This window comes from Falco biarmicus, chromosome 4, assembly GCF_023638135.1.
Source record: "Falco biarmicus isolate bFalBia1 chromosome 4, bFalBia1.pri, whole genome shotgun sequence".
In the NCBI taxonomy this organism is placed as follows: Eukaryota; Metazoa; Chordata; class Aves; order Falconiformes; family Falconidae; genus Falco; species Falco biarmicus.
The window spans coordinates 20,618,525-20,639,770 of NC_079291.1; the positions used below are offsets into that span (position 1 = coordinate 20,618,525).

At 39.9% G+C, this 21,246-nt stretch overlaps 1 protein-coding gene across 1 annotated transcript in view; it reads right to left on the bottom strand.

Moving 5' to 3' along the window:
- ITGA9 (integrin subunit alpha 9) overlaps window positions 1–21,246 on the bottom strand; it is a 230,376-nt gene that overhangs the window by 40,428 nt on the left and 168,702 nt on the right. Inside the window, exons 19-23 of the mRNA XM_056335484.1 lie at window positions 19,101–19,187; window positions 17,604–17,683; window positions 14,237–14,326; window positions 11,439–11,547; window positions 8,618–8,725 (exon numbers count right to left, since the gene is read on the bottom strand). Of these exons, the coding sequence (XP_056191459.1) occupies window positions 8,618–8,725; window positions 11,439–11,547; window positions 14,237–14,326; window positions 17,604–17,683; window positions 19,101–19,187 (474 nt within the window). The remainder of the gene's footprint in view (window positions 1–8,617; window positions 8,726–11,438; window positions 11,548–14,236; window positions 14,327–17,603; window positions 17,684–19,100; window positions 19,188–21,246) is intronic.

The window sequence follows — 21,246 nt, forward strand, 5'->3', positions numbered from 1 at the left end:
TAAGCTCTCTTTAGAGGCAGTGGAGAGAAGGTAGGACCTTCAAGAGGACAATTTTGCTGATCTATTGTAGACACTTGAAGATTAAATGAGTCATCTTCATTAAAACAACCCTCTTGGGGGGTGGTGTGGTAGTGTTGTATTTTAAGTTAGGTAGATGTCCTTTGTTTCCAGGACATCCTCAAAGTTCTGATTTACTGAGACTTTTGATACTACCTGGTACCCTGCAAAAGACTGGAATGCTGTACTTTCAAAGTATGGAAAGAAATATGACAAAAGATGCTGATTTCCACTGTGATACACGAACAGCGCGTAAAATCCTTCTCCCATCAAATGGGAACTAGAGTTTCTACACACAAATACCCTTCCTTTCTTGGTTTCCAAATTTACATTTAAACCACAAATCTTGTATTTTATTACAGAAGAGAAAGGCTAGTTTATGAATCGGAATAACCTTACATCATCATGTAAGCTAAAAGAATTAATCGATCAGCTCTTTCTTGAATTTCCTCCTTCATTGTTTTTTGGCAGGAACACCTTCACCAATGGGAAAATGGTGAAAGGATGCAATTCTTACATTCCTTCAAAATTTTATATATATATATATAAAATAATAATAATAGTTTGTAGGCTCTCTTCTTTCCTCATTCAGTAGTTCCTTCACCAGGAGAGGCTTCCTTCTCTGGCTGGGAAGCTACAAAAAGTCTACCATATATTTTTTTCCATACCTCAGTAAAACTCCTGATTACCGTGGTATCTACCTGCTTCCCTCATTAATTTGATAAGAGCTACTGTATATACTCAACTCACTTCATAAGACTTCTTTCTTTATCTGAAACTAACTTTTATAAAAAGGCAGATCAGCCACCTTTTTCAAATTTGAAATTGCACACAGCCAAGAAAATAGGACCTATAGGCAGTTCACAAAGTAGCAACACTTTTAGTTGATCCAAACCATTTATCAGACTGGCACATCATATCGACAGGTCATGAGAGAAGGTCATAGGGAGCGAGAGTGCTGGAAAATTTCAATAACTAAGTAATCTGACAGAGTTCACTTCTTGAGTTTAGAAGCTAATTGTGACCAGTGAACACAGCAAATGTTGCCATGGTCTGATTTAATACTTAGATCACAGTGCATTTTTTCCATGTTTTGATGGCCTTGATTTTCTTAGTACTAGCCTTTCTTGAAATATAATTTTTTTTTCTACATTCAAAATATATTTTCCACAAACATACTCTAGGATTTAAAAAAAAAATAAATCACAGCTTATGCAAATACTACAGCACTCTCCTTGCTAGAAGATTTGGTGAAAACAAATAAAAAATGTATTCAAACCCAGTTTTCAGCTAAAAATCCAAACTAGGAAGTCACAGAAAACTTTCTGCCATGTTAAGCCATTTTGCTGTATCCTCAAGGGACTATCCAGCAACGCATGAAAAGATTATTTTGAAATGCTCTAACTGCAGTGAACTCTGAACAAGGCACAGCTTTTGTATAGTGATTCAGATGGCTCCTGTAAAGCAAAAATGCCATGATTTTTTTTTTCTCCACTTTATATTTATTTTAAGGTCCCAGCTCAGGAAAGAACTTAATTTTATGGTCAGGCACCCTTTCCTGTATAACAATGAAAACTAAACGAGAGCTAAGTTCCTCTTCACTGAAAGAGCTTCAGTTTATCATGCTGACATTAGGAAGATGTTTATGAGAGCTCTTTCTGAGCTGCTCCGGGGTCCTGCTTCCCATGTCATGCCATGCTGGACCAAGGGGTATGCTTCTGCCTCCCCTCACAGCCATCCCAGAAGCAGGCAGATGCACCAGTTCAAGTGACAGGACTCCCAGGCAAAACCAGATTTAGTTGCTATCGCAGAGGTGCTCTAAACAGGAGGTGGGGGAGACACCTCCAACTGCCTAAGCAAAATGTTTTGGAATAGCCATTTAAAGAAGTAATCAAAGTGAAAGAGGCAGGAAGGTCAGCAAGTTTCTGTATAATACATTCCCTGGAATTAATAATTTCCTCCTGCAATCTAGCTATGCCTTTAAATATGGTGCCAAAATATGTGTATGTCAGCATGTGTATAACAAACACTGAAATGAAGAGACTACAGGGGGGATGACTAATACAAAGGGCTAAAATAAATCTTGCTGTAAATCCAAAATGTTCCTATACAATCCTCGTATCAACAGTGGCAACCAGCAGCAGCTTACATTGCTGCTGGAAAAAAAAATGCTACATGAAGTACTAGCAGCAAATATTTATACCTTCACATGCTGGGACTGCGTATATATGTTTTTACAGCCAAGACCTGAAACTTCAAAAGACAGAAACTAAACAATTTTAAACTGGCTGCCAACAAACAAGGGGGTTTCTACATAATGATATACAGGTTTGCTTCTGTACATGGAGTGTGCAACAGTGAGCCTGAAAATCTGAACATATGCTTCAAGGAGCACTCGTGCACTACCAGCACTTTAAAGAGCTTTGACAGCCCTCCTTTGCTTATGGTTTTAAACATCGGCAGTGCAGTAGCTGAAGCATCTTATTCTTATGCTGCAAGATAATAACCTACAGATAATAAGCAGAAATTCCACTTGAGGTTTTCAAATTGCAAAGATTTCTTTTTCGTTATACAAGTGAAGAAAAACCTCAAGCAGCCTGAGACCTTTCACAGAACAAGACAGCAAGCTTTAACTCTTCCCCTTAATGTCTTCCTGCTCCTTGCACACATTACTGTGCAAATGCCAGAAAGAAAAATGACATGAGCGCTACACAAAACTGGCCTTAAAAATGTAACCTGTCATCAGCCAGGAAAGACTTGTGGCTCTGGGACTGACTCCATTTTACTTTTTCTGCTTCAACATTCACAGGGAAAGAATAATGTTCATTTCAACAGCTTTCCTTATTGAACATGACAAACTTCTCTACAGTCCCATGCTCAGGCAGCCATTAAGTTAAAAGGCAACTTCGAAAAGGAATTATTTTCTACTCCTCCATGCTGTTAATTCATTTCCAGTTCAGCTGTTCTTTATTATTATTTTTTAAATCTAACTGATACCCAGCTTTCATAAAGGCACAATCCAGGTCTCACCTTCTCAGACAGAAGTATGGAGTGAAAATGCCAAGTAGAACAACTGGAGGACTTCTGTTTGTCCTTCCAACAAAAGCACTTGTTATTTTGCTCCCTAACCAAAAAGTGATGGGAACGCTGGACCAGAAAATAGGGGCTTGAGCTAAGTGGCACGCTCATCCTTAACGGCAGCAGGCTTCACAAGACTCAGGTTTAACCCATTTTTCAGTCTGTGGAGACAATTCTTAAAGGCTAAGCTTAGACACCTAGGGAAACTCAGGGAGACTAGAAGGCTTTTGTATTGTCAGTGGAGACTGGCAAGTGCTTCTCCAGAGTTGTTTCGATGCCTCTCTCTCTCTCTCCCCATTAATTACTAGAGTAAGAAAACATAGTAATTTTAAAATATTCTATTAGTAGTAATTACTAAAACACTAATTACTACACTTAAGATATCAAAAGCTACATGCACGGAGGGAGTTTCTCATCAGAAAATTGAGGACACTGTTTCTTTCCTTCTCCCTCCTTTCTCTGAATTCCCTTTTATTTCATTGCCTAGACTGGAAACTCTTTGAAGAGACTGTCTTGCAACACATGCATCTCACTTTACAACAAGATTATCATCTCAGCAATAACAACACAATTCTTTATATCCTCAGTATTGATTCACCTAAACAGGCTCTTGAAAAAAATAATAAATCAGCACTTGCTGGCCTGCATGATGCATGCAATAGAAGCAGCAATAGCTCCTTCCAAAACCCCACAAGTGCACATGGTACTTGCTCTGGGTTAACACCGTGTGTCTTTGATGCTGGGGACAACTGTCTGAGTGGAGTCTAAACAACCTGGCATCCCTGCAGAGTTTGGGCCCTCCAGAGGAGGGGTGACAATCATCTGCTTGCACTGCAGTTGGCTTCCAGTTCAAACAGACAAACCCTATTTCCAACTGTTCGTCCCTCGTTCATCACAATCGTGTTTACCTTTGCTGGAAACTAAATAAATAGGCAGGCAACAATCTGATCCAGTTCCATAAATCCAGCATCAGAGTAATCCCAGACATATTGCTAATTTATCAACAGCTTCAGGAAATACCCTGGCTAATTTGGTAGGAACTCCCATTGTGACAATCTTTTTGGATGCCCTGGAAAGCAGCTCCTTGGCTGGCAAGTCAAGTAGCACTTCCCTTGCCCTCCAAATTAGCTGGATACCCAAAGGAAATTACTAATCTTTCAGCTCAAAACCAAAACACACACAAGCATAATGAGCACTGTTTCCCTTTGTGGAAGAACAGATAATCAATGGCTTGAAGTGTGGAGAATATACATCTCTCTCTTAACACTAACTCCACTGCACTCTGTTTGGGTGAAGCTCTTCTGTGCCATCACCTATACTGTTCCCATCATAACACTTTTACCAACAGGCTGAGCTCTTTCATTTACTATGTTTTTAACCTGGCTTGAAACCTCTGCAAGAAAGCAATACAAAAATACATAAAAACAAACGAGTGCTAATTTGTTCTTATCTGCTTCCAAAATACCATTTACTACTGCAGAATTTCAGTATCTACTATGTAAAATCAAATGTCACTAGTGAAATTCCCTAGTTAAAATGACTTGTAAAACTTCTAGCATTTCCTTTTAGTTTGAAATTTCTGATGGGGAGGAAGTTAACTTGATTATTTTTTTTTCTAGTTTTCTATTTCTGGCTTTCACTGGTGACTTGTTTCCTTTATATATAAGGTGTTTGTTGGGGGAAGTGCTGCAGAAACTCCCAAGACCCTTTGAAGAGTGTCTGAACATCTCTAAGGCAGAACTCCAAATGCCAAAAACATCTCTGACTTGAAATTCCCGGGAAGAAAATCTTAAAGCATTTTCTGCAATAAAGCCAAAAGCTTAGAGCAACAAGAACAGAGGAAGCATGAGGACTGTCATTTCCTCTAAGAGCAGCAAGATAATAATTCCTATTAACACCTCCCAGCGATAAAGGCCATTCCAGTGGGCCATATGTGACTCTCTTCCTTTTATTATTTTTTGTGCCTGAAAGACTAGATCAGTCAACACAATATGAAGGAATTAGTTCCTGGCACTATCTTGTGTGATGTATGTGTATTTAAGACACAAACTCTACTGGTTTCACTATGCATTTTCACCCGTAAATTTCACAGCTGTACTGTATATCAGAGAAGTGGCAAAATAATTATTAACTTTAAAAAAACCCCAACCCATGATGTAATCAAATACCAATTGCTGTATCAACAGTTTCAGTCACAGATAAATGACAATTCCTAATCCCCTGTATTAATGTCAGTTATTCTGAAAGGTCCAGCAACACTGACACCTAGAATGGTTAGATTATCAGTGTAAAGGTACAATTACAGAAACACCTGCACTGTCTGAAAGGATACTACCAGCTTTACTGCAGTTTAGATTCTGGGAAGTTAAAACTAAGCAAAAGCTTGAAATATTTAATGACTATTCTTACAAAAATGCTCTTGAAAAACAGCTGTTATAACTTGTTTTCCAAAGTTCATTCCGATCTGCTGCTTGCTTTTTTTTTTTGTTTGTTTTGTTTTGTTTTGTTTGTTTCTTTAAGTATATTTGGTATGTGAAAAGATGAAGAGCTCCATGATTTTAGTTCCCTTTTCAGTCAATAAAAACTCAGTGGGAGAGAAGCAGGAGGAAAGAGAGTAGGATGCTTTTCCTGTTACAACAGCAAGACTAGGGAGACATGGGTTCAGTGCCTGGCTCTGACAGAAATTTCCTGTGTGACCTCAGGCAAACCATTTGGTGTTTCAATTATTTATCTGTAAAGCAGGGATAACCACTATCCCAAACAGGATTTGCTTGGATAACATTTATTAACATGTCAAAGGTGCTCAAAAAGTCATGTATTAGACTCCTTCTGACCACATACCCAAAACCAGTGCTTGAAATGACCCAGGGTATGCCAGTGTATCATGTAGACATCTCATAAAACCATACTTGTCTACTAGCACTCCTCTGCCTGCCATGCGAATAGGTCTCACAACAGCAGTTTGAAATTTCTACAAAGACAAACTGCAAAGTAGAAGCCAGACATGAAATAACGTGGGGGCAAATGCAACCTGTTCCTAGCAAAAAAGGATACAAACCCTGCAAATATTTATTATCACAGTGCCCAAGACCACACCACCCAGCTGGGCCTCCTTTAAGCAAGCCATCTGAGGTACAACAGCAATCAAAACCAAGTTAAGCGCAAGATTTAAGGTTTTTGCCTTGTTTTTCTAACAGCTATTCAAAACCATACAGTCCATCCCATCCTTGCCAGCGTAACTTAGTCTTTATAGAAATGATGACAAACTATGTCTGGAAATTAGCCCTTGCCTACTCAGGTGGGTAGCATATACCCCAGATAATTCAAGCATGTAGAACAGGTGTCTTGTCTAAGACAATTTGTCCAGAGTTCTGGAAGAGCCAACACAGAGAAACAAGCAATGCCTAGAAGGAGTTTATCACAGCTGAAGTTAGATGGGCTGAGTTTTCTATTCCTCTCTCAGCTACACAGGAACATATAGGATAACTGACTAGACGAGACACTGATATTTGGGCAGACAAAATCCGTTAAGGAGACTCCCACCTTTCTGCTGCTGCCCAAACACAAACACGCACCCTGTCCCACAGCACACAGAGACCAGGGAAGGGACAAGGAAACCAGTCACGATCCCTTGACAGACACTGTGTCAAAGGGAAGGTGATATTTCATACATAAGGCTGGACTAAAAAAAACATGAAAATGCAATGCCATGGAAAATGAGAAATAGGCTGGAGAATTAATTCAGTTTAGCTGGAGAACTGACTCAGTCTATACAATACTGGTGTCTCATACAGTATCCCAAAAATCTGTTTGTCAGTGATTCTGTCTTTAGTGCCCATCTGTAAGCCATTTTTGTGTATATATATATATATATATATATCTATATATATATCTTCATCTCATACCTTTCAACAGCACAAATCTTGGAAACCTGCTTAGAAAAGTCTTATTGGATCTATATTTACACAGATTCAGTGACACAGTCACCTGCACATGGAGGATGGTAATATTATTAATCCAAAAGGCTAGAAAAGTAGCTAACAATAACGAAAGTATAATACTTCTTCTCAAGAAGTCCAAAGAGCTGGTTCCATCTCACAAAGATTACTCTGAATTTCAGCAATAAATTCATCTCAGTAGTGAGGTTTCCCTCTCTTGGCCACCTCAGTATAAATGATGATATTTTATTGTTTTAACAAAAGCTTTGAAATAAATAAATATTAGAAATGAAATCTAGAATGTGTCTCCTTCACCACAATTTATTTTGATTTTCTTTGTAGTTGACAAAATCATCTTTTGAAAAACACTGTCGAAAGCATAACTTTCTCTGTTACTTACATTTGTTAAAAGAACACTCAAAAAGAGCAAATTATAACATGGACCACAGAAAAAATAGATTTTGATAATGTATTCAGACACAGCTAATGTTTTTGCAGATAGCATCTGTCCTGGTTTCAGCTGGGAAAGAGTTAATTTTCTTCCTAGTAGCTGGTACAGTGCTGTGTTTTGGATTTAGTATGAAAATAACGTTGATAACACACTGATGGTTTAGGTTATTGCTAAGTACTGTTCATACTAAGTCAAGAACTCTCCAGCTTTCCATGCCCTGCCAGCAAGGAGGCTGGGGAACACAAGAAGCCAGGAGGGGGGAGAGCCAGGAAAGCTGACCAAAACTGGCCAAAGGGATATTTTGTACTATATGACATCATGGTCAGTATATAAACTTGGGGGTGGAAATCTCTGCTCAGGGACTGGCTGGGCATCAGTCAGTGAGTGGCAAGCAATTTTTTTTTAAACAAAATTGTTTAATAACAAAAGTATTGTGCATTAGTTCATTTTTTTGGTGGTTTTTTGGGAGTTTCCTCCTTGAGTTTTATTTCTCTTGTTTTGTTTTTTTTTCTTATTTCCCTTTTCATTACAATTATTGTTATTATATTTTACTTTATTTCAATTATTAAACTGTTCCTATCTCAACCCATGGGAGATTTTATATTTTTTTCTGATTCTCCTGCCCATGACACTGTGGGGGGTGTGAGGAAGCAGCTGCATGGTACTTAGTTGCTTGCTGGTATTAAACCACAATAACCACAGGAAAAGACAGGGAACATGAGTCAGCTTGGTAACACATCCTGCTGATACTACATACACCGTTTAATCAGGGAGGGCTGATTAAGACTCAATCCTCTTTGGAGGTGTGACTCAGGGAAGTGTTCTCCACATTTCCTTCAGGATTAGCCTGACCTAGTTTTATGCTGCATTGTAAGAAACCAGGAACACACAAGCAGCTGGTTGTCCTAGGTGAGAGAAAGCAGTCAACAGCTGGAGGGGCTCAGCTACTTATGGTTATCTGGCCACAGATACAAAGAACCTTTTATTGTCTAAAAAAGCAACTGATTCATCTAGTTCTGCTGGACCTTTTTTATTTCAGTCACTGATAGTTCTCATTGCCTCTCTAGGCTCAGAACAATCACAAAGTACTCACCATCATCTGCTGAACGTGAAATATTTCAGCTCCAGTGGCAGAGAGGCGGTTTGGAAAGGAGATGTCAAGAAAAGCTCCAGGGAGAGTGCTTGGTCCAGCATTGTAAACCTATAAGACAATAAAGTATATAAATGTATAATAAATAAATAAAAATAAAATGACACCTATGTTTACTCATAAATGGGAAACTACCGTAGAACCAGAGCTGGAAGTACAGGTAGACTTGAAAAAATATAAAATACTGTGCAAGTCTTTCTATGCGTTCAGACTGAGACTTCTTTCGTAAGTATCAGGATGAAGTCAAAGGTTTAGCTTATCTAACAGTCTTTAGGCACAACTCATATATCAAGTGAGAAGCAGTTTTGCAAGATAAATACCAGTCAGCAATACAAGCAGCATGAAATTTCTACCTTATACACAGAGACACTACTAGTACGCAGAGTATTTTGATAATACCATCCAGAAGACTGTTAGAAATATCGCTCTCAGTTAACATTCTGATTTCCATCTGGTAACCACTGCATTATATTCTTTATATGTTTTCCTTATGAAGCAGAAGCCAAAGTAATGATGATTGTGACTGTCGGACTGTAGGTTTGCTGAGTGAGTTGCTTGGAAATGCATGTGAACATCTTCCATTCAAGTTCTGGCGTTTCCAATTAAACAAAACCCTTAGTGGAAAACACTGGCTTTCTATCAACCCCCCCACAAATTTTCAACAAAAACTCAAAGACTTTCCAGTCCATCACTGAAACATATCCAGTGAAAATTCCAAAATTTGTGGGTTTTTGTTGAAAAGAAACAATCCATGGAAAAAATTCAATGAAAATACATTTTCATGTCTATCTAAATTTTTTTATTAGGAAAGTTCCTGGTTGTTTCTAACAACACAAATGTAAATGCATACAGTAAAACCACCAAGCCCCTTAGAGTATTTATCCACACTAAGACACTACTGTTAAAAGATGTAGCAATTAGTTGTTAATTGTGTAAAGTACAAATATTAAAACCAACAGGTTTTCATTCTTCAAACACTGCTTATATTTGAAGAAATGCCTGAATGATAAAGAGAATCAGTTCATAATGCCAAATCCTTACAAAAACCCTGAGGCTCCAGGCAGGGGGAGAAATCCCGCTACAATGGAGCATGATAAATGCTGCATGAAATAAAAACATAACGTTTCATGTTAGACATTTTAAAAAAACTTGATTATCTGAGGTCAGATAAAAGAGTTAATGCAGAAAAGACATGTTCATTGCACATCTTGATACCCAAAAAAAGAAGCATAGATATATTTCCTTATTCACACTGGACATGGTATAGATGTTCACTTATAAAAACCACTACAAAGCCCCTTATTTTTGTCAGTCATCTCTTTTTCTTGGTTAAGAAACTATTACTTTTCTCCATCTGGAGAAGTTTAATAAATGGCAGGCAAATCATTAAAAACAATTAAGCAAACAGTGATACAAACCATGCTCTGCCCATTATGAAACTCTACCCTTCCCCTCTGACACACACAGTTATGAGGTTTACCACGTTACTGGAGAGCAGGTCTGTGACTTGTTAGAGTATAATTTTCTACTTCTATATGAAAAAAATATTAATATTGTGTCTTTAAGTGTGTGCATAAGACACAAGAGGATGGTGCAGGACAAATGGTGGCTCTGCCGACATACAGATTCTCTCTCCCTTACCTCCTTACCTCTCATCATTTTTTTTTTTAGTTGAAAAATATTCATCTAGTTAAAGCATCAGTACATCTGTTCTTTATCTGTTTTTAACCAATAACTGGCTATGGGAGGGGAGGGAGGAGGTAAGACCTATAAACCCTCAAGAATGAAATCAGAATCACAAGAATTAATAGCCTGGTTTACAAAAGCTTTAATGTCCTGAAATCCTGCTTTCACTCCTTTTCAGTAAATAGCTAAGGGCACTGCATGACAGTGGGGGCTTAATTGCTCTGGACCACAGTCTGTCCACGGGGGCAGACATGTGTTACTCATTACGAGCTAAGTGGCATTCATGCCTAGGAGAACAGAAAGGGGAAAAAAGGTGAAAGACTATTTTTTTTTACAATAAATGAGTCCCCCACCTCTGCATGATTTATCATTCCCTAGTTCCATCTAGCGGTCAAAAAGGATTTGAAGTGCTTGTAATAGTTACAGCAGCAAAATGAGTTCATTTTGGCTGTATCACAAGAGTTTGTTATAATAAATCATTCATGTATTTTGCCACATCAGGAACCCACCTAACTGCCATGTGAAGTGTAATCTATAGCTAATACTTGAATAATGCTGAGATGCTATGAGCAATTTATTGAAACCCTCTCACACCTGTCTTACTAGAGTCATAGTCTCCTCCCTGTACTGTACTGTATCAGTAATAGTATATTTTCATGCCGGGTGCATTTAGCGGGTCTGAATCGCTTGCACAGGTATACGTTTGTTCTCATGGATAAAGGCTGCCCACTCCTCCGCTCAATGACCATTCCACTAAAAAGGATTACTCCTCCTTTTTGAACCTGCAACTGCATCCAAGATGTGGCACTTCAGTAACTAGAGCTCTTTACTCAGCACGTAATGAAAGGTAAAGGAGAAACAAACGGTAGCAGCTTCATTCCTATGGAAGTGAGAGGCCCTATTTGCAATTCTAATTATAATACATTCAGATAAGGAAATGCACCATTCCTGCACGCTGTAAATATGCCATCCAATCAAGAATGCATTGCCCAGCATACTGTGATTCAGAAAAAAAAGATATACAAAACCAGAATGCTCTATCAAGCAGGAAAGCAGTCAAAATAAGGATCCGTTTTACCTGCAGTGTGAAGTTGAGAGACTGGAAAAGGCATTCATGGTTTTCCAACTGAACAAAGTTGGATGCTTCCACAGAATCACCATAGAAAAATGAAGTAGGGAAGACTTCTCTGAAAGATCAAGACATAGGTTTAGTAAGCAGTGTTTGTCAACAAAATTAACTGTATTTGTGGCAAGCTGAACTGAACCCCTTGCTTTCTGGTCATGTCAAATTCTTTGCGAGTATTTTACATTGATCTATCATTTGTGGTTTGATTTCCTTTTGACCACACTGGACTACATAAGCAACATCTCAACTGACCTGGGTTAAAATCCCATCACTGAAGCAGAATTCTTTTGACTATTTATCTCTTTTTCTCTTTTCCTGTCACAAAACCTCTTCTCCAGGATCCCCTGCCATGGATGATTTGTGCAAGCCCTATAGCTTCTCTTAACACACGAAATCATTGCACTACCAAGTTAATCTGAAGAAACAGTTACTAACAGGAATACTTCCAGTTACATAGTCAATAAAGCAACATTTCAATCTTATCTACCATTTACATCGCATTGCATGAATAAACACTTCATTAATTATCTGAGCTTCACCACCTTTATGCTTAACAGATCATTTAAGGGAAGAGTAGAGGGGGATATAACTTACTTTCAACTACAGTGGCACAGGCCAAGTCTCCTCAGCTACCCTTATCATCTTTTCACAAAAGAAAACGCAGTAGGGTTTTATTGGAAAAGACTTGGAAGCACCACACAGTACTTGGAAATCCTGCAGGAGAGGACTAGGAATGGTTTAAGCTGCCTTTGCGCCTTCTTCTAATCTCAGGCTGCTCCACTGGCTGGAAAGGGTCCTGGTGTAATTTCAGAGAGCCCTTGGTGAGGGATTGCCTAAACCTCTGCTTCCTTCCAAAGCTGTCCTTTTGGGGCAGAGTTTTTTGAGGCAGGATATTGAGCCTGTTTAGGTACATTGCCTTTTTCCCGGCCTGCCTCCTATCCCAGGGATTGCTAGGGGAAACAGGGAGAGGCAGATTTTTTTCTCTCATTTACGGCGTTGTGCCAGAAGTCTCCTCCCAAACATGGTACAAGCCCTTCCGGGCTATTTATGACCAGGGATGAAGTTTGCTCTCATAGACTCAAATGCAGGATAGCTAATAAAAATAAGCTTTAAAAAAACACTGTCCAAAACCCAGTATTATTAATATTGCCATGCCTGGGAATGTTGTGCCCTCCAACAAGCCCAACTTTTCCCTGGTAGCTGGACATTTCTGTGAACTTGAATTAACTAAACTTTGTCTATGAGAAAGAAATAATCCACGTAGCCAGTTGGGTGGGGCTTATAAATTCAGATACCTTGTATTTTAAAAAGGTACATTCCAAAGAGAAAGAAGAGAGACCAATTTTTATCATTTCTTTGGCACGCAGTATTCTGTAGGTGACAAACAGAAATCTAAATATAGAGATACAAATGCTTTCATCTGTGAAGCTATACAAAAATCCATCTGTATCAAAGCGTCAAGAAGCAAGGGATATAGAGTTAAATTTCTACGCAATCTGCAACGATGAAAGCATTCAATATTTCCAGAACATGCTCCTGAGACTGCACTCTCAATATAGAGGAGATTTTTCTCCTTGCTAGTCATCTAGTGAGGTCTGACAGCACTCTTCACTCCTCTGAGCAGGCTCAAGTGTATCTTCCACCCACTCCGACTATTGTGGCAGTAATTAAGGGGTTTTATTTCTATGCAACAAGAGAGGAAAGCAGCTTTATGTGATAAAACCCAGACTAGACCATGAATCTGAGTTTACCCAGCTTTACACACAAATCACATGTCAGTGCAGGTAACTTTGCTCCTACACATGTAGCATGCTGGTCAAGGGAATCTTTGACTTCTGCTGATGCCAACCTGCACTGGTCATTTAGACAGTATGTATTCCCTGATGGTTGCCATAAACGGCAGCTAAAACAGACACTGACCTCTTGGGGACACTGCTGATGAGTTTTTGCTTCCCCAGTTCAGGAATGAATGTCAACTTCCTTACTCTACATGGATGCTAATTCACCTCGAGCGCCGGGTCCCCCAGTTTAAATTCGAGCACTGCCTATGCTAAAGGACAGTCTGTCTGTTGGGACTGTCCACAAATCTTTAATTCTAGAATTAGGATTGTAATACAGAAGTGGAAGGGAAGACCCCTGAGTACAAAGGCAGGAACTTGTACACATGCAGCCCCAGGGAGAGGACATCAGCTATGTGTTATACAAGTATTTCAGTAAAAGGGTGAGTGATGTTCCTCAGTTGGTATTCAGAGGCCTCACAGGCTGGGGAGCAGAGGGAGTGGGAAAATTAACAGAAGCAGAAGTGAATTCTGATTGTGAAATTAAACAGAAAGGCAAACAGTTAGACTCCACCAGGCTCCTTAGAATCCCAGAACATTTGACCCTAACTTTGGCCTGGTAATTCTCAACCATATCCTTAAAGACATGCCCTAAGGAACAAGATGTGATTTACTTGTTCTCTTTTTATTTTATTTTAAGGTCCATCATATCTACAGATGTGATGGTAACTAATTAGTGTGAGCTAGGAAGGAATGAGAAAGAGGCAGTGTGTTGGAATGAAAGGCACAACAAATAAAACTCCCAGATTACAAATGAGGTTGTATTTCCAGAGTCTGGGAAGCAGGGAAAAAACAACAGTCTGGCTACATGTAAACAGAGAGAAGAATTCAGTTTTTCGCTGGAAAAGACTCAGCTGTTATTGTTAGGATTATTATTATTTTTGTTGTTTTCATTTGGTGACTAGTACTTACCCACTGATAGATGAGTCCACTTCATGCATCAAGGGCACCGACAGGGTTAGAGTATTATCATGCAAAAATTCAGTCCGTTCTAGGTTTCCACTGTGCCAGAAAGGAAAAAGAAACACGCCATAAATTGACAGCCTTTGCAATATATCACACAGTTTTACAGTTATCATCTCCTGCCTTGTACTTTGAGCCTCTCTATTCAGTGATGTCAGCTCTCCTTAAGAAGCCTCTTAAAAGATGAAGAGTTACATTTGTTCACCCACTTTGGAGAGGGCACACACAGAAAGCAGGAGTTTTGTGGCTGCAACAAGATCAGGCACACACCAAAACACCTATCTTGGAGCAAGGTGTGAATTCAAATAGCAGTGCACAACTAAAGCAACCATCATACATAGTGGAGAGAAACAAGGACATTTAGACTCCAATGCAAGGGTTCATTTTCTCCCAGCCTGACTATACATCACTTTGGGAGGGGTACACAAACCCCACAGAGGGTCTTGACTCAGTAAATGAAATTGTGCTTTTTATGTATCTGCGTTGTACCACAGCACCAATTCGGTGCCACTACAAGCAGCTTTTTTGGCAAAACCCTCGTACTGAACTGGCTGTAACCACTCAGCGGTTTCATTCCCCCTTTCTGTACTTAGTTTCCAGAAAAAAAGCACTTCTATTTTACATTTTCAAAGGCAGTTGCCACAACTGGTCGAAAACAGATGGAGGAAAGAGAAAACTGAGCAATCATCTCCCATTTGAGTCAGTTTATTTCAGTGTGAACACTTAATGTATGAAGTCTGGGAAAGGTTCCTGAAATGCACGTCCAACACGCAAACTTGTAATTATTCTAATTTTGATGGTGAGTCTACTTGGTGGGCGACAGTTCAGAAGAACAATCTTGAAAGATATGTTACATCTATTTCCGATTTCTTCAGCAGTGACTCTGGAATCTCTTTTGCCTTGCAGTTCATTGGATTTATTCACAAATCAAACTGGCAAAACAAAAGATACTATCCTATTTATTTGAGGACAGTATCGCTGATGCAACAGCAGGCAGTAACATCCCAAGTGATACCATGCAGATGCTGAGTTGCTCAGATTACAAAAATAGAGCCTGCCGGCTACATACATGCATAGATACAGCTCAGCTTTCTGCAACCGACACATTGGCCATGTCTGCTAATAAAACTATGGCCCAGATGGAAAAGACCCACAAACTTTCAGTCCCAGGAAAAAAACACTTAGTAAAAGCTTTTCCTCTGAGCATGCTCAAAGAAGAGTCCAAAATAGAGACACTTCTCATCCAACACAAATACTGAGATACCATGATGGCAAGCAGAATAAGAAAGTAGAATTCCATACAGAGTTCATAGGTATGTGCTTATCTGTTTCAAATGGAGCAAAGGTACTGTGAGGAAAGGAGAATATATCTCTAGAAAAAAAGTTCACGCCAGGAAGCACAGAAGATGGGTTTGAATTTTGGTTTGGTTTTTTTTAAACAGAAAGAGTAAATGGAATGTAATGTTTAGTTCTTTCTCCAATTGATCTCTCCCACTACTGAACTATTCTCTCGTTACAGATGCTACTGCCAAATTTGTAGCTTCAAGGGATACGCTTAAGTGGCCACTTGAAGGGCAATACTTACTTTCCCATGACAGCATGACATAGCTTCTCTGTGTCCAGCCATTTCTGCCAGACTAGCTCCAGCTTTGTGTGGAAAGAAACAATGTCCCCACTCATTGCAGTCTGGCCACAGCACAGACACTTCCTCTCCATTTCCTTATCACTGACTTTACCCCAGGGCTCCCTGCAACTCTTGTGGTAGAAAGATTTTATTACACCACTTGGACAGCAAAGGAATTGAGCAACCTCCCCAAAGTCACAGCAAAAATGAGGGCAGTCAGCACTGGGACCTGCACTGTTGTCTTTGGAGGTTCAGCTGAATCCTTCAAAACTCAGCTATCCTCCCAGCCATCCTTCTGAAATGAGAAACTTTCTTTTAACCCCACTGAGCATTTGCACTATGTGTACAAAGTACTATTTATTTCTTTGCTCCATCTAAAGGCACTGACTAACCTTTCTCACTGGTAGGGCACAGAAATCTGAGGAGCGAGGTTACAGAGGAAAGCCCTGTACTATCCAAGGCGGGGAAATGAGCGGTACAATCTGGGAAACACTGGCTGGGCAAATTTAAAGCAGGGATGACCCATCTTTGCAACAGCTGGCATTCACTTAAATACTGATGCATCTCCCTGTCCCAGAAGTATCATGGGGTCGTCTGAACACATGTTGATCTTCTCTTTATGAAGAATAAAATTTCTCTAACATGCAAGACATGGTCTTGCCTTTCTGATGCGAGGTCTCACTTTCAGTGTTTCATACCAGCCCCACGTGCTGCAGGATCTTGTTCCTGCCTACAGCTGTTACTGCAGGGGAGGACTACACCCTGTGAGAGCAATCACTCAGCAACTGCTACATCTCGTCTCTCATCTCCAGCCGGTTGGTGAGGTGTCATCAAATCGAGGAGGAGAGTCCAGGCTGGAGATCCTGATTTTGACATCGGAGGGTATGAAGTTGGCCCACTTACACAGTAAGCACAAGCAGGAACAAGTCACACATCAGAGCAGCAGTTCAGAGCCCAGGTTGATGTAGCTGTGCCACCATCAGTTCTCATACACACCTTAACAGTGCCTGTGACTGAACTACACATGGAACCTGCTTCTTTGTGGCACATCACCTTAGGAGGCACAGACTAGGTGTCACACCTTCTATTCTGCCCAAGATAAAATCCCTGTGCACACATACTTGGCATCACCCTGTTTCAACGCCTGCTCCAAGTGCCCTTGGGAAGTACCCTATCCAGCTGTTTCACGCAGTCTGTCATAGCTTGCTAAAGACCCAGAGGGGGGAAAAAACAGACATGCAACTTTGGAAACTGTTGGTGAGATCCCTGACCATCTGATGAAAGCATTTGACTTTTCTGGTTTGCGTCCAAGCATACTTATTTCATTCAAATGCTGGAACAAATGGGTCTGCCTGGTGCCGCTCATCAGCCACAGCTGAATTGAGCTTGATACCAAAGGGATGGGCACAGAAACACAAGGGCCTTCCAACTGAAAGAACACAAAATACTCCTTCAGAATTGCAACTGCCTGCCAAAGAAAGCCGAAGTATAATCCCACCTAATTTTTCAGGAAGCTGTGCCACATGGTTCCTCTGTATTACCAAAAGACATGCATTTAGCCCCAGTAATTTAACCTTATTTACTACACATACACATTTACAACTAATATCACGCAACTGTCAAGCATATGCAATGCACAGTGCGTGTGACAAGGAATGTCCATGTCATCAAGGTGCATAAAGGCTCCCTTACCTTTGGGCAGTGACAAGGAAGGTAAGTGTTTCTTCCTGCCCAGACAAGTGGCTTGTGTCAAAGATCACGCTGAAGTCATACTGCGCAAAGAAAAAGTGGTATTAAAAGGCACTGTATGCTGTTTCAAAATGTATATATTCTGAAGCTCCATATATATTTTACTGGCCTAGCCGTATAAAAGTACTGTATTTTGAAATGTGTAAGAGAGACCTTCCTCTACTGTAGAGTAGCTTTTAAATCTTAGCAATTGTGTCTCTGTTCAAATACTAGAGAATTTGATTTTTCCTTCATTGTGAAAAGGCCTTTATTAGAATTGCCATTCAAAAATATTTCTTGAGATCATCTGCCAGGGGAAGGGGATCACTACCTGAAACTACCACAGCACTCATCTGTGTGTTACTTGCTGGTGAAGAGATTCTTTGGGGGAACAAAGATCACGCCATAGGCCTGCATGGAGACTTGGAGCAACCCACACAAGCTAAAGTAGTATTCAGACAACCCACCATAACGGATAAAATCAAGGGCTAATCTTGAAAAGAGAACCTACTTTGATGACCACCGTAGCTCTACATTAGCTTCTCCATGCAACAACTTTTCTGCCTAACTCCAAAACAGGTTTTGGCCAAGTGAAATAGCTTCCAAATTCATGCTAATTTCAATGACTTGCTGAAAAAAAACAACCCTGAGGATAACCCAACTATGTCATTCTGAAGCAAAACACTGAAATTCTTACATTATAGATATTTTGCTGCTGTGTTTATTTTTTTCCATCCCATTTAAAATCTTTTTAAATGTTTCAAGAGAGCATGTTGCACTCATTAAAACACGTAACACAAAAATTTTCATGTTGGGTCAAAGGACATGTCAGTTCAAATGGAAAGGATTAGTTTTTGAAACTGAAGTTTTCTGAAAAATTTCAGACTCATTTTGTTCAGTTCATCCTGAAGTTATTCCTCATCTTCTCATCTTTCTGGGCTGGTCATTTGTACAACTCAGCTTACTGACAGAAAGAACCCAGCCAGATTTCTAAAGATTATGAGAGAGTTCATCATCATCATCTATTATTGAACAAAATCCTCTTTAAAAGCTACCAGGAGACCATAATACGCAAAAGTCAGTAAGACTTTTTCATTGTAATTCATACAAATTCAGTTGCACTTTAATGTGAAAGAAGACAAAAATAAAAACAGAATAAGACAACACAAATAAGACAGAGTGTCCTTGTCTAAGTTTCTGCAAAGGAAATAATGTAAGTTTTTCATAGCTGCAACTCTTGCATCTTTTTCAAGAGCGCTGCATTGCAGCGCACAGTGCCGTCATTGGCTCTATCTGGTGGGCATATTCTGGTAACCATGAAAGGCTTGGATATCTGGGTTAGAAAGCTACAGAATGTGTCAGTCACAGACATTTACCAGAGCAGTTGCCTTTCCAGCCACTCCTTGGAGACAAGGAGGTAAACGAACCATCAATCTGCAAATGCAAATATCACAACGTTACCCTAGATTTTGATCTCATGAAAGGAAATCCCACGCTGCACTTGAGGAAGTCAGACTCCAGCAACTCACAGGCAATGCCCAGCTCCTCCTGTAAGAAAATAAAGAAGAACACAAGATGATAGATTTGGGGAGAAAAAGAGGATTACTAAAAAATACCATTGTGATGAAGTGTAGTAGAAGACTAAATGTTTCCCACCATAGCACTGTTATTCCCAGAAAACTAATACTCATTGAATAAGGAAAAGCGCAGGGCTGCACTTCCTTACTCTGCCTCAGTCAGGTCAGCCTGGAGAAGCTCACAACAATCAGAAAATTGCTCCAAGAGACAGACCATGGAGAAATACCACATGACTAAACACATAATCAGGGGATCAGCCCAAGTTCTTTGATAACTCAGACCATCAGTTGTTCCCTCTGTTTACTAAAAGACAGCTTTCAAATGGTCCAGAATACAGGTTCCACATTTGAAAGCTGTCTTTTAATAAACAGAGGGAACAACAGATGGTCCGAGTTGTGTTGAGAGAGAGAACTGTGTGGGGTGACAGTGACCAAACCGTGCCACACACAGATGCTGCAGAAAACATTAATTTGGTCCTGGTGTCATTCACTGCCCTGACCCTCTTTCTCTGCTCCATAGGATGAACCACGTTGGTATGGATACCCTTTATTTAATGATACATCGGTGGCACAGATAAAGTAGAGGGATGAGCCTCTCCCCATGTTAAACACTGACAGACTATGAACACTGTCAAATAATACAAATAAAAAAAGTTGGAGCAACCCTATCTTGAGTGACTGGTGACTCCACTACAACAGCAAAAAGTACTTCCGATGAATGCAGAGTGTTTCATTGCTCTATAAAGTAAGTGTCTGGCTCCAGGTTAGCATATGCTCACCTCCAGATTACGAGGGACAGTTTTATGCTCTGTCACTGTGGACAAGTTCATCTCACTAGACTTTAGGAGTGGGATTCAGCTCTGGAATCTGATATGCATTTTTAGGTACCTACACAGCAAGTGATTGCTATGAGATCTATGTGTCACTGCTCCCATTGTAGTCCACGGATGTAGAAAATGGTTCAGCAGACAAAATGCAGATGTTTAGTTTAGACTGGGCTTGATGTCTCTCTAGGCTCCAATATTGACTAGATCATCACTGGAGCCATGGTAATGATAGTATGCAGCAACAAAATGAATGCCTAAACTTAGACAACTGAATCTAGAAACTAACTCTATTCTAAACACGTAGCTGAGGATCTCTTAACTACAGCACATATGATTTATTTGACCTATTTTCAGTACCTGCATCAGTTTTCGAAGCCCAGACCCTGTCTCCTTATGCACATTTCCCAAATCACTTCAGATATGAGTTCTGCTTTAAATATGCACTTAAAATTTACATGAGTACCATTCTTAGCTGGAACAAGCATATGTGGAAGTAGCTTCCTGAACCATGGGCTCAGGCTATGAGTCCATCATCTCCAGGGAATGCCTCTCTGCCTTTCATGTTCTGACCCAAGCACAACATTAGTGTTCTACAGACATTACTATTATCCTAATGATGAGTCTGACAGCATCCAGATTCTTGATCTTTTAACTGCTTCCTGGATATCTGAAAGACAAGATCTCCTTTATCTTTGAAATCATAGTTCAAATCAGGGCACGCATTTATACAAAGTCACAGACCTAATGCTACCTTTCCTGTCTGACTCAGACAGTATTTCCCTAGTTTCATACAAAAACAACATAAGGAGAAAATCAATGCATGCTTGGAGATGCCTGTACTCCAGTACTACTCAAACACCAGAGCAGCAACCTCCCCATTCAACTTCTTTATGGATTTATTTCCTTGCAATCTTCAGTAGGCTTCTGTTTTCACAAACACAAAAGATAGCACTGCCCAGAAAATCAAAAATCTACCTTCAGTCATACAAAGCTAACATTCTCATACGCTGTGTTAGATTTTCTCCTCCATTTAACTCAAAACAGCAGAGCAAGAGCTTCATGGGTGAAGCATCCCCTTCACTTGCCTTTGCCTCTCAGCAGCCTGGGAGGTTCTCCAGTTTTACACGAGTGATCAAGTGAACACCAACTCTGAGCAGCTGTGTAACCAAATGAAAAATTTCACAGCTATTTCCTCTGGGAACA